Consider the following 16,451-nt stretch of genomic DNA (forward strand, 5'->3'; position numbering starts at 1 on the left):
ATTTATTCCTGATATGTAACAAACAGACGGAAAGATTTTGCTATTATAATATTAGTATAGATACTGGGTTATACTATATTCATAACAATTTATCGTCCCTAATCTATTTTCACCGTTGTTTCTCTGTAAAGAGCGTTTAATTAGTTAGTTTGTTTACAATAGCAAAAAGCAAATGTTGTTGTTTACTTTGGAATTATTAACTAACCGTGATAAACTGTGTTTAAATAGGGTTTGTACGAAACTGTACCGTTATATTCTGTACAATAATTTAAGTATATTACAAAATTTATATTAGAAACGACATGACAGTTAGAAAAAAATAAAAAAAATAAAGTTCGAATATATAATAATGGATTACATTAACAAAAAAAAAATGTACGAAAATCAACATTAAAGCTTAGATCATAAAGTTTATTTTTAATTTCAAATTGTTAATTTGTTGACCAATATGAAAGAAGAACAATATCTTCAATAAAAAAAAACATTTCCAGACAACAATACACATGGGTGCAAAATAATTAAAACTTGAAAATAAAGGTAAAAATAAAATTTCGAACTCCTGAGCCTTTCGCTGTTGTGTCCACTCTGAAGAAATCCCAAATCTTGCCTTTCTCGTATACCTCCTCACGACGACAATCACTTCCGGTCGCTATAAAAATGTTTGTGCATTTGTGCAAAGGTACCATTGCATACCGGACAACACAGCGGGAGAGACTTACCCGCCATCCCAAGCATAGACAACATGAGGACCTTTGTAAGTTCAATTTTGTATTTATTTTAATAAGGATCGGTTTTTATGAAAGGATTTGTAAGGACTCCGCTTTCGAATTTAAATTTCGAATTCTATATTCAAATAATTGAAATGAATATTTAAGCAATATTATTTTAATTGAATATATTTTTAGATAAATAAATATGTAAAATTTTTATATCAAATATACAAATTCAAAATTTAATTATTTAATAGAATATTAATGGAGATTAAAACTTAAAATTATAATTAATACGAGCGTATTAAATACCATTATTTACGTAATATAATCAAAACATCAATAAAGATATAATAATGTATTTAATCCAAATGAATATACTATTTTACCGCGTTTAAATTATTTATTAAATATAATATATTCATTACTCAACCTAAATAGATAAGGCAAGACGTAAAGATAGTCTTATTAGTTCGATATATAGGATCGAAAAAGTCCATTTTAAATCTTGGTCTAAATGAAGTAGCCACCATATTGACGGTCTTAGTGGTCTAGCGGTTTAGACACAGCTGTACTTCCATTGATCGCGGGTTCGATTCCTCGATTGTTTGTATTGGGTGTTTTCTATGTATATTATGTGTGTATTTACAAAATATGTTTGTTGTGTAATATATATATGTGACTTGCTCTCCGTTGAGGGAAACACACATAACAAACAAAATTTTAATCCAAATATTACTCAATCTGAAAACAATCGTGATAGTACTATTTTATTATAGTTTCTAATTAATTATTTACCAATAATTGCAAAAGGATATAAAAACATTGAAATATAAATCCTATAGATTTTTTCCTCTGTATTAAACATAATAGATAAACAGTAAGATGTAATTAAAAGAAGATTTGATCGCGCAACATCTGGTTGGCTTCGACCGTACGATCTCGTTATCTCTAAATCCCTTGGCAATTTCAGAAAATTATTTCTTATACATCCTGTTATAACGTAATAAAATAAAACATATCCAAGTTTAAAGTTTCTAGCCTTCTTGGCTAGTGTTTAATTAACCTATTATTGAACAAAACTAACGGATTCATCTCATGGACGGTCATATACGGACTTCTTAACGGACTCTCTCATTCATTCATGTTTAAAGAACTCGTGGTATAGATTACTACAGGTATATAACTATGCTTTTTAGGCTTCAAATCACTGAATGTATTTGGAAATTTGGTGGAAATATAGATAAATAAAAAAAGTAATAATAAATATTAGAAATTCATAAAACAAAATAATACTAGTATTAAAAGTTTTACTTTTATTTTCATTTATAAAATATTTTAAACTCACTACTATTTCAGTGATCTATCAACACGCTTAATGATTTCTATACTACATTGAATATTTCCCCCGGGGCTGCGTACAGGAATAGATCTTATATACTCGCAGATAATGTATTCATATTAACGAAAACATTTTTCAAAGTCGATCAGCAAAGCCAAAAACAAGTGACTAAAAAAACTGAACTTTCTCAAAGAAGTAAAGTTGAGAATTCAAAATATGTTCAGGAACTGTATGCTATAACTGTGATCAACTTATATGTATGTATAGAAATTCCAGAATTTACGTTTAGATTTCCACTTTGTTTCTTGATGCTTTAGTTTAGGGAGTTTTTTACGTCACTTTAGTGTTCATTTATTCTATATGAATAAATCTATGTACCCTCTGTGTAATTATATTACCGTTCGTCCCGTATTGACCTATTACCGTAATAGGTACTTATGCATGCAACATAAAATGACATTGTTGTGTGTAAACCATAAATTTCTAGGGCTTACAGCATCGATTTTACATATTAAACATATAAAAACCACATTATAGCTCTTATACAATTTATCTTGTAGCTTTTCCTACATATTAAACCCTTTTATGAGAGCATAAATAAGGAAATGCCACCCGAAAACCTACTTTATCGTAACAGATTTAGATACGGAAATCTCTTTCGTGACTGAATGTTAATTAGAATCGTACTGCTTAGCAGAATATGATAATTTCCTTTGCCATTGTCTCGGTCGTTATTAAGTATTTTATGTCATAGATTATGACGAATATGTATCGTATATATTTTTTTAAATACTTAACTTAAAAACGGAACGTTCTGTTGGATTTGATCTAAATTTATTTTATGTGAATTAAAAAACGTCATTAATAATTTTATCACCGCAATTAGTTCGTTTTTGTATACGATAATCTTAAGACTTGATAATAAAATAACGGTTTCTAAAAGAACCGTTTTGAGTTCTGAAAATCGGTATTTGTGTAATTAAAATTTACAACAAGGTTTCTCATGTCCTATTTATGTATGATCCTTTCAATCAAGTATATCATCCTTTCAATTAGTCATCGGTCATAGTAAATAAATCAATATGTACCTATGTTTCTTATAGGTACCTACAAGAAATTTATTTTACACAGAGTTCTTTATCATTAGATCAGATTAGATCTTTGTTAATTTTATTTATGATTATCTATTCTTTGCGGCTTCGTCCCCACGCTTATTGTCCTGTCACCATGGAAATATCAGTAAGTCCTTCCCCAGAAAAGAAACAACACTCTTTATATTATAAAGATTAATGTTGAGTGGGGAAATTATTATAAAAAAATATTAGATATTTATCAGTATTTTATACGAACAAAAGATTTATTTTAGTTTTATAATGTGTAGTATTCAGAATCCCTACAAAGTGTATTAGGAATATTTTTCAAATATATTTTTAGAACAAGAAACGTAAACCAGTTTCCAATAACGAAATCGTTTTGTTGCACCCTTCCGATGAACCGTTAGTTGTGATCTTATTTTTATATCGTTATTTGTTAAAGATAGAAATTTTTATGTATATAAGGAAAAATAAAACCAATTACAAATTCTTTAATAACCTCAATATCGTTATTAATATTCATTGCTCATTATTAAATATTATCGTGTTAATATTTATTTTACAATATTACGTAAATTAATATACTCGGTGTATAAAAACAAAATAGCCAATAAAATAATTATTATCCATTTTATAAAATTATTATAACCCAAAGATATGTTACACAGCGCCATCTAGTTATTACCTATGATTTATTTTATACTAGCTTATCCGTACCGTTTTTTAACTGCGTCAAATTTTCCTTGTTTTTCTATATTTTTCATTGCAGCTCTGCCTTTATTGGTTGTAGCGTGATGTTATATAGCTTTCATTGATAAATGGGGTATTTAATAGTAATAGAACAAAGTAAAAGTTCTTGAATAAGGCAAAAGTTGATTGAATCTGTACCCTTTCGAAGACAAAGTCTTTATCAAAGTCGAGTGACCACTATTGTAACTACTAATTTCTTCGTATCTTCGTAACATTTCTCTCGCTGTATTTTATTCATTTTTTAAATCACGTTATGAAATAACCTCATCTTTTAAATTAAACTTCCTGACTCGTTCTTCACTCCGATGAAATCTCCAACCGCAGTAACAAATGAGTGAACTCATCAAGTAAGCAACAGAGTTCCGTAAACTTTGTACCAATGTAGATGTAATGACAGTACTGAATGTTGTGGGCATAATTTACACAATTTTCAACGTTTGAATTTTTAATAGACTACTCGCCAATGTTAGGAAAAGAAAAGGGTATAAATAAAACAATAAAATAAATAAACATTACGATTGACGGCCTCGATGGTCTAGCGGTTTAGCACACCGCTTTACTTTCTATGGTCGCGGGTTCGATTCCTCGCACAGTGTAAATATTAGTATTCATGAGTAAGATTGTTTGTATCGGTCTGGTGGTTTTCGATGTATATTATGTATGTATTTACAAAAAAATCGAAGTATTTATATTAATTGTATAGTACCCATAACACAAGCTCTACTTACCGTGGGACTAGATGGTGCTGTGTTAATTGTCCAGGGTTATTTATTTATTAGTCTCGACGTTTAGCACACTGCGCTATCTTTCTGCGCTCGTCAATTCAGGATTCAATTCCCACGCACTATTACTACCTAGCTTATTAATGTCACAAAGTTAAAGGGTGACATCTTTTGTGTATTGTAGGTTAAGTGTGACCGTTATTTGGTATTTAAATGTCATGCTATGAATTCCTTCGTTTGCGTAGGAATATAGAATATTTTTTAAAGAAAGTGTTATATATGAATGTGGGTGGTTGTAATGCCAAAGGAAGGACTAAAATACATGGATGTGTGAAAGACTATACGGCAAGATAGGTAGTGAATAACGAGGTGACTGCGAACAGGGATGAATGGAAGAGAAAAACATATAATGCCGACCCTAAATAAATGGACAGGGAAGCAGATGATTATGATCATGAATTCCTTCCTTACAATGCTAGATCTCATGGAAATTATAAAACAGTCACAGTATTTTTTATTATGCATCTGGAATAGAAAACAGTCTGTGAACATCATCATGTGTCATGACATCATCACGTACTGACAACATCATCACATCACATCATGACAACGTCATCATTTGCCATTCAGATGGACTAAGTAGCGAGTCTTCTAGTTATTATTATTATACAGAAGGTTTTCAAAAAGAGACAAGACGAAAACTCTTTATCTGTTTGTGTGATAAGATTTTATGTAAACAACTAGCTTTTGCACGCAGCTTTGCTCGCGTTAATTTATTCCTCTAGGGGTGGAATTAATCAAAATCCTTTCTTAGCGGATGCCTACGTCATAATATCTACCTGCTTGCCAAATTTCAGCCCGATACGTCCAGTGGTTTAGGCAGTGCGTTGATAGATCACTATGTAAGTCACCTTTGAGTTATATATACATATTTAGATACAGAATATTAAATATGAGTCAACTTATAAAGTTAAAAAATCTGAGAAAAGCTGAGATCGCAACACTATTTTTATAATATTGGTTTAGGTAGCGATGTGTGGATACACCGGTTTTATTTTATAATTATAATAAAATAATACATTTTATAGATAAAATTTCAATCTTTTAATTGAAATATATAAATTAAATTCATTATTATTTCGATACCGTGAATATGAAATTACACGTTGTAGTACATTTCTTACGTTTCGTATTTAAACAAGAAGAATTAATAATTAATAAAGCTTACATTGACGTCAAATGAATTGCTATTAATTGCGTGTTAATTAGTGTCGTACAGATATCATTTTCGTAAAGTTAATGCAATTTACCAGTTTATAAAATTACATTCATTTGCTTTTTGTATTATTGGTATTGTTAATGCACTTTTTTATAATATAAATGTAGAATCAAACAGCCAGAAAAGTCTCATATTCATATTCAAGTAAAGAGATCCTATATGTCTTATTTCATCCACTTTCATAACTCGTTCTATTTTTACATGCTACAATCAGATATTCTTCATCTTCTTTTTGTTATAAAAAAAAACATATATTTTCCTGAAAATTTGGTTCCCCTTTTTACGAAAATTGCGTGAGCGGAGGAGTATAAAATTTCGAACACTTATAGTTCATATAGAGAAGGAATGCAGAATGCGAAAATTTGTTTTAAAATTATGTATACCAGGTATTAAAAAAAAAGGTATTAAATATAGTCTTTGACGATAGAACCTTAATAATGTCCAAACGTATAATTTAAATTCATTATGGTCCAATTTTGACTATTGGGCGTCTACTAGTATGTATAATAGGCTAAGCCAAGTCTCCTGGTACTAGAATTAATTTATATTCTAAATTGCATACTCTACATTGATAACTTAAATTTCAGTTCATTTATTTCTGGAAAGTACCGTCTAAGTTTATTATACTGATGAGGATATCATCCTATGTATGATAATGTAATAACTCCGTTAGTAGTATAAAGTATTCGTCGTGAATATAGATAATGAACTCAATTTATTACGTGTAATATGGGCATAACCGCAGCCACTGTTTCTAACGTAATGACGGTACATACCGCGCGTTGTAGCATGCAACGGGTGACAGTTGACATTTTAGTTGACAGGTGACAATCTAGATAAATATTAATCAGTCTAGATGAATTGATTGGGTGGCTTATTATAAACTCAATTAAATGATAATAGTTTTCAAATTAATATGAACTATTTTTAAATTGGTCGTAATTTTTCTTTACTAATTAAATAACTATACATATTATTCCCTAGTTATAACAATTAAAAGTTAACAATATATTTTATTCTAAATCAGAGTGCTATGTGAGCTGGTTTAGGCAATAACTCTTAATATCTTAAATATATCATAACAGTATAAAATTAAGCGGAAATATATATTTATGGCCTCCATCAAAATAAGATTATATAACTATTGAAAATAAATAAATTGTTAAAAGGAATCATCAGTGTAGTTCTTTAAATAATATTTTTTTATCATCGTTTAGCTATGCATAATAATTGATAAACGATCTACGTTTTGTGGCCATAATGATATAAATGTATATATACAGGCGCCTGTCATGTGTACCTTTCTATAACGCGCGGATTATAGATACTAGTGTTACATTAAATTCCGATTTAAGATGTAGTAAAGTAGGTATATATATCCATCAAACCGGTCGGGGTGTGAACAGAAGTAAAAGGGACATTCACTTAACGAAATCGCTTCCAGTGCAGTCATTAAAGATGTTTATACAAAATTACGTATCATTACATAACTTTATGTAACTATGTTGTTAGTATAGTACTTATAGATCACAATGTGATGTAGTGAGAACAGTGTTTTTTTTTAATATATGTTAATGATGAACTACTAGATCCAGCATCTATATTTGTTAATGGTATACGCTTGCGGGGAGTGAAAGATGATAGGGATAAATATTAGTTGAGACCAGTAAAAAATAATACATAATAATAATAATAATAATCTCAGGACAATTCACACAGCGCCAAGTCCCAGTTGGAAGATGTTACGGGTACTATATAAGATAAATACTTAGATAATTTTTTTTTTCGTAAATACATACATATTATACATAGAAAACACCCAGACCGATACAAACAATCATACTCATGAATATAAATGTTTGTGCCGTGGGAGGAATGGAACCCGCGACCATCGGACGTAAAGCGGTGCGGTGCGGATACATATAATGTAATAATACCAATAATGCCCTTGGTCAATTCATACAGCGCCATATTGTGCCAAGATAAATACAAGAAGTTATATAATTAGAAGGATACATTTTTTTGTGCAAATACATATATGTATAATATACATTCATCCTCATGAATAAAAGTTTTTGTACCATTTGAGGAATCGTACCCGCAACATTCGGATGTAGCAGATGAAGCTAGACCACCGAGGCCCCCACACATAATTATTTAAAAACTTAATATATTTTCCAGTGGAACATTCCACACGGTTCCTGCCAGTATTTTTATTGTTACTAATTCCTTAACAAGATATAAAGAAACTAAACTAAAAAAAAAACACGAATCATAATCATAAGTAAGCTGAGATAATTTATATTCCTATATAATTTCATATGCCTACACTGTTACGTCTTTAATAATCTGTGGTTACACTGTTAGCTGTATAAGGAAGCTCTAAGCCTATATTTTTATGACTATTATATCTACTTACGGGTTTTGCCCTTTTTACAAGCTAATTTAACTCTTCATACATAATGTCCGTATTTCTATCAGTTTATTCCGGCTTATTTAGAAAGCAATTATTAGCACTAAGCATTCATTTAATTTTTCTAGTCGCATAAACAAGCTGTAGTATTTTCCTTGAATAATAAAATAATTAATAATTACAAAATTATTGTGTACAAAAAATGGTTTGAACACACACACACATCACCGATAATTATTAAATTTGTATTATTTAATTTAAAATTTGCAATTGTACAGTAAAATAATATTCTTCACTCTAATACTCTTGAAATATTTAAGGAAGTTACCGGAATGTTATATTTCAAACAGTAACTTATTATAGTGAAGAATATTATTTGATTCTATCGATGTTACTTTGTTTTTAGTGCGGCTTCGGAGGAATTTCCTCCCGCTTACACTAAAATGTGGGAATTGACTATCTGTCGAGAGGTTTCCTACAAAGCATTTTTATACAAGGATGTATTAAAGTTTCCTAAGAGTTATAACATAGAGAATATTACATAAAAGTGGCATGATACCTAAATTATCCGGAATGGCAACACACGAGCAATGTATGGTGCTGTTTATGTATTTATAGGATATGTTTGCCATTTTATCAGCTTATTTTCCATTTAAACATATAAATCAATTAGCTACATTACATTGTTTATATTGATTAATATCTAATCGTATTGTTTGTGAAAGCAAATAACTGTAACATCATCTTAGGATATTCTTAATTTTACTCTATCACGCTATATGAATATCAGTCATTCTAAATATAACGAGATTTCATTTTTTGTCGTAGCCACATACATTTTGGGATAATTATGAGAACATATAGTATAAGTAGTAGAAATTTAATAATGTATGTTACATTGTTATGTCGAATGGAATCATTGAATGTTTGATTCAGAATTATTAGGTAATTTTATTTAATTTCCATTGTTCAATATGTTCCGGTTTCTAAGGTGAGATATGGCAGTTAGATTATAAGGTTATAGAGAGATGACACCTTAGTTTTTCAGATAATATTGGTGACACTTTTTACACTATTACGATGGTGGTCGTTTTCCTTTAGTAGAAATGTTATTTTATTTATTACTTCAGTTATATAATAAACGTACTTCTCCAATACATATATATGTAAGAGAAGGAAGTTTTACATATATATAATTCAGCTGCAAATCAGTTTGCTTTGTTATACATACATTTTTCTCTTAAAGGGCATACGATACGCCAGTGAAATTACAGATTAAGGGGCATTCTTCTTTGTCCTCCATAATAGCAACAAATCAGTGTATTACCAGTGCACCACTTACCATCAGGCGGGCCGTCAGCTTGATTATCATTTCAATTACAAATTGAAAGATATATTTTCCTAAAGATAATTTAGTAATATCTCTATGCAGTCTTCCGTCTGTCGCAATTTCCACGTTCTATTAATTTATCAATAAAACAGTCTAGACAGACGGACTGACAAAAAGAATAAGTATAGATCCCGCCATTGAACTTTTTGACTTACAATGTCAGCGATTACATTGTGTTATCCAACTCGAATCAATTCAAAATGCTCTTAAGAATACCATCAATATAATTGAATATTATAAAAATTGCGTAAAAAAGGTTTTATTTCAATAATGGATTACTATCATCTTTTATTGTAAGTAATTTTAAATTATTATTAACAGATATGTACTTAGTATGAAGTGTTTACGTAAGTACCTGTATCTAATCTAATTCAGCCGCCGGATAGGCTGATTTGTAAGCTGTGTTTCAATTTGAAAAGTAAAATTATAGGATACAGAGACCTGGCTTCTGAGTCCTCCTGAATCTAATCAAATAAAAATGCCTGTTCTTCTAAATTGAATCTGTACGCTGAATTGGACGGTAGGGAAAAAAATAATTACAAAAAACTTGAAATGTCCTACATGAATATACGATTTTTGAATTTCGAAATTTGAAAATTAACTTTATTCATATACATAGGTTTATTATAGATAGTTATCATAAATCAATGAGTGATGGATGAGGATAGAACTATGATGAAGTGATGATAAAAGAATGCTAAAGCATAGGTCTTACCATTCTCACGTGATAACGTGTTATCCTTGGTGCCGTTCATGATATGAATGACTGTTACCACTTACTATTGGGTGGGTAAATATCTGTTTTTGCCATACTATTCATCGTAAAAAACCTTGTCAAGTTATTGTTTGAACTTGCTGAACTCACAATGATCTTCTGTGATGTAGCCGGTACTAGACAATGAATGAAATAGGTCCATCACGTAATAAGTACTGTTAGTTGTAAAGAATAATGTCAATCGATTTTTTATCCAATTTCGTGTCCATTATCATTCAATAAAACGTTTAATATGAGTTGAGCAAGTAATATCTATATTATACAACGTAAAAGCGCAGACAGCACTAACCCAACAATGGCTACCTATTATGTTTCACGAAATAAAGTAACAAATATCAGAGTGCAACCATTGATGTATTGATACCGAAGCGTGACAAAGGAATTTGCTCCGTAAAATTACTTGGTTACGTCAACCAGTTGACTAGTGTGAGCGGAACCCGGAAATCTTAAGTGAAGTAACAAACTAGGTCTAAACACGGTCCAAATTATTTAAGTAATAAATTGTAATAAGAAATTTGACGGCCCCGGTGGTCTAGCGGTCTTCCGAGTGGCAGATATGAATTCAAATTATTTACTTTTTACACAACAGTGTGTTTAGAGTCCGGAAATCTTAACGAAGTTAAGTAACATCTAACTAGGTCCAATAACGGTCCAAATTACTTAAGTAAATAAAATAAAATCAAGTTTGTTTTGAATTCGCTATCTGTAGGATTCTGTAGTATTTGGCAACACAGACTAATCGTGATACAGAATTTAAATTTAGAATACAACTTTATTGAACTGGCAAAGATTTAAAAACTTTTTGCTGTATGACGTAATATACAAGTGGATATGCTGTATTTGATATCGGTCTCAGTGGTTAAGCACATCCTTAGTTCTGATGTTTGCGGGTTAAATTCCACGCGCAATTCATGCGATTTGTAGTATTGGCATGAGTATTTTCTATGCAATTATTTACGTTTATCTTAATCTTAATAATAACATTATAAACGCGAAAGTTTGTGAATGTGGATGTTTGTTACTCTTTCACGCAAAAACTACTGAACGGATTGTCATGAGTCTTTACAGTAATATAGCTTATACATGAGACTAACATATAGGCTATAATTTTAAAAGATATTATGTACATTGGGCGAAATATAATGATAAATGTCATGTAAGTGTGATTCAGATGAAATTGCGCGGGTCGGCCAGTGTATATATATAAATTGCCATTAACTATTAAAATATACGTAAAAATGTGATGAAAATAATTCAAATATATTTATTGTTACTTGGTATATGTGTCTGTATATTAATTATAGCTGAAAGTGGGCTCTCCCTTCACTTGAGTCGACAGGAGAACGTAATGTCGTATTTGTATTACAATTTTTGTCAATCAACTTAAACCGGTGAATGTTCTCGATACTCTAGTGTGAATCGACTGTCAAAACTTGGGTTCCGTAATATAAATTATAGTATTTATATGTACGAGTACATATATATTTAAACAGTTAAATATGTATGATGCTGCTACATATCGTATACATAGTAGAACATTGGATTAACTCAAAAATTAAAAACTTTGGAAAGTCAACTCTAAAGCTTTAACTTTAAAGTCTAATTTCAAAAATATGTAATTACTTAAGTAGATTTCTACAAATTTGTGTAAATTAGATGAAAAAAGTATACAATAAATATTTTAATGATATTTCGTTACTATTTCCATTTTAGAATTTATTTTTAGATTGAATAACTTCATTATAAAAGTTTTGAACAGGATATACATAATTAATTTACATAATTATTTTATTGTAAAATTGTAAAATCAGATATGGTTACTATGTAGTAAATGGGTGAGCGGATTTTAATTAAATTTGACATCAATATAAATTGTATCACAGACAATCTTTTATATCAATAAAAACAGACGAAGTCGCGAGTAACAGCTAGTTGGGGTTAACTGCGGGTAATAATATTATAAACGTGAAACTATGTCAGTATGGATGTTTTTTACTCTTTCACGCCAAAACTACTGAACGGACTTTCATGAAACTATACAGTAATATAGCTAATGGATCAGAATAACTTACAAGCTATATATTTAATTGAAATTTAATGTGGGTGAAACCGCGGGCACAACACAGTATTACGATGTTTTAATACGGAACCCTGAAAAGTGAAAGGAAGTGGCATCGTTATCAAGCGACGGTAACATGTGATCTTCTTACTTCGCCAATAACTTGTTCTTGTATTATATATATTTTAATATTATCGCATTATTTTAATTCTTATTAATTATGGATCTATATACATACATTATGAATGTATACATATACATAATCAAGAATAATTAAAATAATATACCTACAGTTAAAATATGATACAATATGATCACATGGAAGATACTCGTATATAAGATTTTGTGAACGTAATGTAAAACAAAACAAATATAGTTAGAATTTTGTTTGTTCGTTTGTTTGTACTAACTAACTGACGTAAGGCGTGCTAATCTCAGTAACGGCTTATCCGATTTGAGTGCGATATATATATTTTTTTAATTTGTAGATGTTTTTTAATACAAATTTAATTTAATTAAGCTCTTACATATTGGTTTTTAGGCATTTGCTTTAGATTTTATTCATCATAGTAGATTTACTAGTTTCCTGATCTTAAAAAATATTGAATGAATTTTAATGCGATTTCAATTCATCAATGGACTGATTTCTGAAATTTTTATGTAAAATAGTAGGAATATCTGAATACGCGAAACCGAGGCGAGTAACTAGTTATTTACTGTAAATGCTACGTATAAAAATAACAGATAACAGACTCGCAATTATTATTGTCAATAATCTGTTATTGTGAATGAAAAATCGATATCTCAAGTAAACAAATAAGTTTGTATTATTAATTTATTGTAAGTAAATGACGTGGTTACACAAATTTTAAATAATAAAAAGCAATCGAAAGTGAATGCTTGCTTTATTTATTTATTTTTAATTCTATAATTCACCGTCTCGTGCGGTCGCCTTCGGTAATAGCCAATTATAAATTGGGATTTTCGTAACAATACATTTTATTTTCTTCGTATTCTATTATACGAAGAGATGAGATCATGTAATGAAGAACAGCGGTCTCCAATCTGTTTCTTTTTTCATTGTAATTTCAGTTTATTTTGTAATTTAAATTACTTATTAGAAACTGGTGTACTGCAATGCGTTAAATTTAAACTGATAGATCGCCCCTGTTTTGAATGTATTAATTAACAAAACGAAACCAAATGTAGTCTACAATACGATCAATTTGTCAATATTTTTATATGGAAATTTTCAATTAAATTTAATTTATTTATTTAAGACATATGTAATATAAAGATATAAAATCAACAAATCTCTTTCACTACTCCGGAATAACTTCTAAAACCTATACTTTCATACAAACCGTCATCCTGAAGACGTAGAGTAAGAATACAACAAAAAGCAAACAGCCGCTTTTAATCATTACATTTGCAAATATTCTGAAATTAGTTTTTATTTATATATATTATAAACATATTTTCTTTTCTTTGCAGGTGTGTTTGTTGTTAGCAGTGGCGAGTTGCAGGGCCGGTATAATACAAACAGGAGGGTGGCACGGCCTAAGTGGTATATCAGGTCATGACGGCGGAGACAGTGGCTCAGCAGGCGGATACGACTACGCGCCTTCTAGTGGAGGTCACGATTTAGGGGGAGGACAGAGTGGACATGACTACACGTTAGCACTTACTCAAGGATCTGGTGGGCACGATTTCTCTGGAGGATCTGTATCTGGACACGATCTAGGGTCGCAAGGCGGTTTTGAAGGACATGGAGATGTATCTTCTTTTGGAGGACACAGCATAGGAGGCGGAGACTCATATTTACAAGCGGCTCATGATTTAGGAGGCCAAGATTTTGGACATGGAGGCCAAAGTTTTGGTGATGGAGGCCACAGTTTCGGACATGGAGGCCAAAGTCTTGGTGATGGAGGCCAAAGTTTCGGGCATGGAGGCCAAGATTTTGGACATGGCCAGAGCTTGATCAGCTATGGAGGTGACTTCGGTGGTCAAGAAGGTGAACATGGCGGTCACGGTGGTGACTCGGGCGGTCATGGTCAAGGCTTCGTTCTTCAAGATGGCGGCCATGATTTCGGCGATGGCGGTCATGCTGATCACGGTATCCCTGTGGGCGAACACGTCGATGTTGAAAGTCCAGTTACTATACCCTTGTACAAACATGTTGCTGTCCCAATTCATAAGCCAATCCATGTTAATGTACCAAAACCTATTCTTGTGGGTGTACCCCAGCCCTACCCAGTCAAGGTACCAGTAAACAAGCCTGTCCCTGTCCCAGTTGAGACTGAAATTTCAATCCCTATTGAGAAGGTCGTACCTTACCCAGTAGTGAAGCATGTTCCTTATCCAGTGGAGAAACACGTGCCAATAAAGGTGGAGAAGACAGTCACAGTTCACGTACCCCAGCCCTACCCCGTCAAGATCCCTATCTACAAGACCATACACCATCATAAAGACCATTGAGGTCTGATTTGGTATTGGTTATAGGATTGAATGGATGAATGTGTGTGTTGTTGTTTACCGTGCCTTGTAAATATTGTTGTTTAATTTTAAGTCATTTTCAACTGTTTTCATGTTGTAGTTGATTTATTTATTGTTGTTTTGTTATTATTTTTTATTACATGTTACACTTTTTATATAAGTTGGTATTTTATTTTCTGACATTATTATTGATAGTTCCCATTTTTTATGTAAAGTGCCATAGGAAGGTGTTTAGTAAACTTTAAATTTTAGTCTTAAATATTCAAAGTATTTATATAAATTAGTCGTATTAAAATTAAACGGTCAAGATAAAAGTTACTATAATATAACTTGAATTTCTTGCCAGTTCTTTTCATTCTGAACAGGATAGTAGGGATACTTATAAAAAAGACATGCACATCTTTTTACTTTTTAGCTTAGAGAAAAATAATGTTTTTAAGAATTAACAATAAAATAAAATAGTGAATTCGAAAAACATTTTCGGTGTGGAAGTGCCATATTCAAAAAGGAATTTTAAGTGCGAGTCTTAAGTTCTAAGAGCACACTATCCCATACAAGTTTATTGTGATGATAATGTTGTTTATTGATTTATAATCTACATGATTCAATGACTGTTACCTTCATTTGTCAAGCAACAAATGTGCTTCTAATTAACCTCACCAATTATCGGATTCAATTTTAGTAGGATTTTAATTAATTAGGTATATAAAGTCCTATCTGTCTTACTACGTTCATCCATAACATTATGTTCAGCTAAATATCCAAATGAAGTAATTAAACAAACAAAGTTCGCATGTTTGTCAATGCTCGAGCAAAACAACAGAGAACAAACATGAAAGACAATAAGGAGGTAATTCTCTCCTCGTGACAGGAGAGATTTTATTATTAAATACTTTATGGCATATGCTCTAGTTAGCTTATTGTCGCAACTGACAATGAAGGGAGCTTTTATATACGCATGCATGTTTATTTGTCCTGTTTACCTTTATATCTTAATTTGTTATCATACATTCTCTACTGAACTCTGCTCGTTGGTCTATCGGTCTAATGGCATATTAATTCCAATGGTCGCAGGTTCTATTTCTTACACGGTGCAATAATTTGTAATCATGAGTGTGAACTTTTGTATCGGTCTGAATGTTTTCTATGTATATTTACAAAAAAAAATGTATATAAGTACATATATTAGTTGTCAAGTATACATAATACACGTTCCGCTTACTAGTGACTAGATAACGTTTCTAGATACGTATTTTTTTATTTGATTTGCTTAAGGACTGTACCTATAAACTGCACATAAGAAGAATGAGTAAGAAACTAAGAGACTATTGCTCTTTTAAACATTTATAGTATATATTCAGAAATCTCAAATAGGTACTGCAAGAATTTTCATTTGGTTATCATTCATCAATACAGTGATA

General features: G+C 30.8%; 1 protein-coding gene across 1 annotated transcript; it reads left to right on the forward strand.

Annotated features, from left to right (window-relative positions):
• Nucleotides 1-698: 698 nt before the first annotated feature.
• Nucleotides 699-15,096, forward strand: LOC131850165 (uncharacterized). Its single transcript, XM_059200339.1, has 2 exons — nucleotides 699-754; nucleotides 14,029-15,096. Exons 1-2 carry the CDS (start codon nucleotides 743-745, stop codon nucleotides 15,010-15,012), a joined length of 996 nt encoding a protein of 331 aa, XP_059056322.1. The 5' UTR covers nucleotides 699-742; the 3' UTR covers nucleotides 15,013-15,096.
• Nucleotides 15,097-16,451: the final 1,355 nt, after the last annotated feature.

Source organism: Achroia grisella, unplaced genomic scaffold (assembly GCF_030625045.1).
Source record: "Achroia grisella isolate CSIRO2021 unplaced genomic scaffold, CSIRO_AGI_Agris_v1 utg702, whole genome shotgun sequence".
Taxonomy (NCBI): Eukaryota; Metazoa; Arthropoda; class Insecta; order Lepidoptera; family Pyralidae; genus Achroia; species Achroia grisella.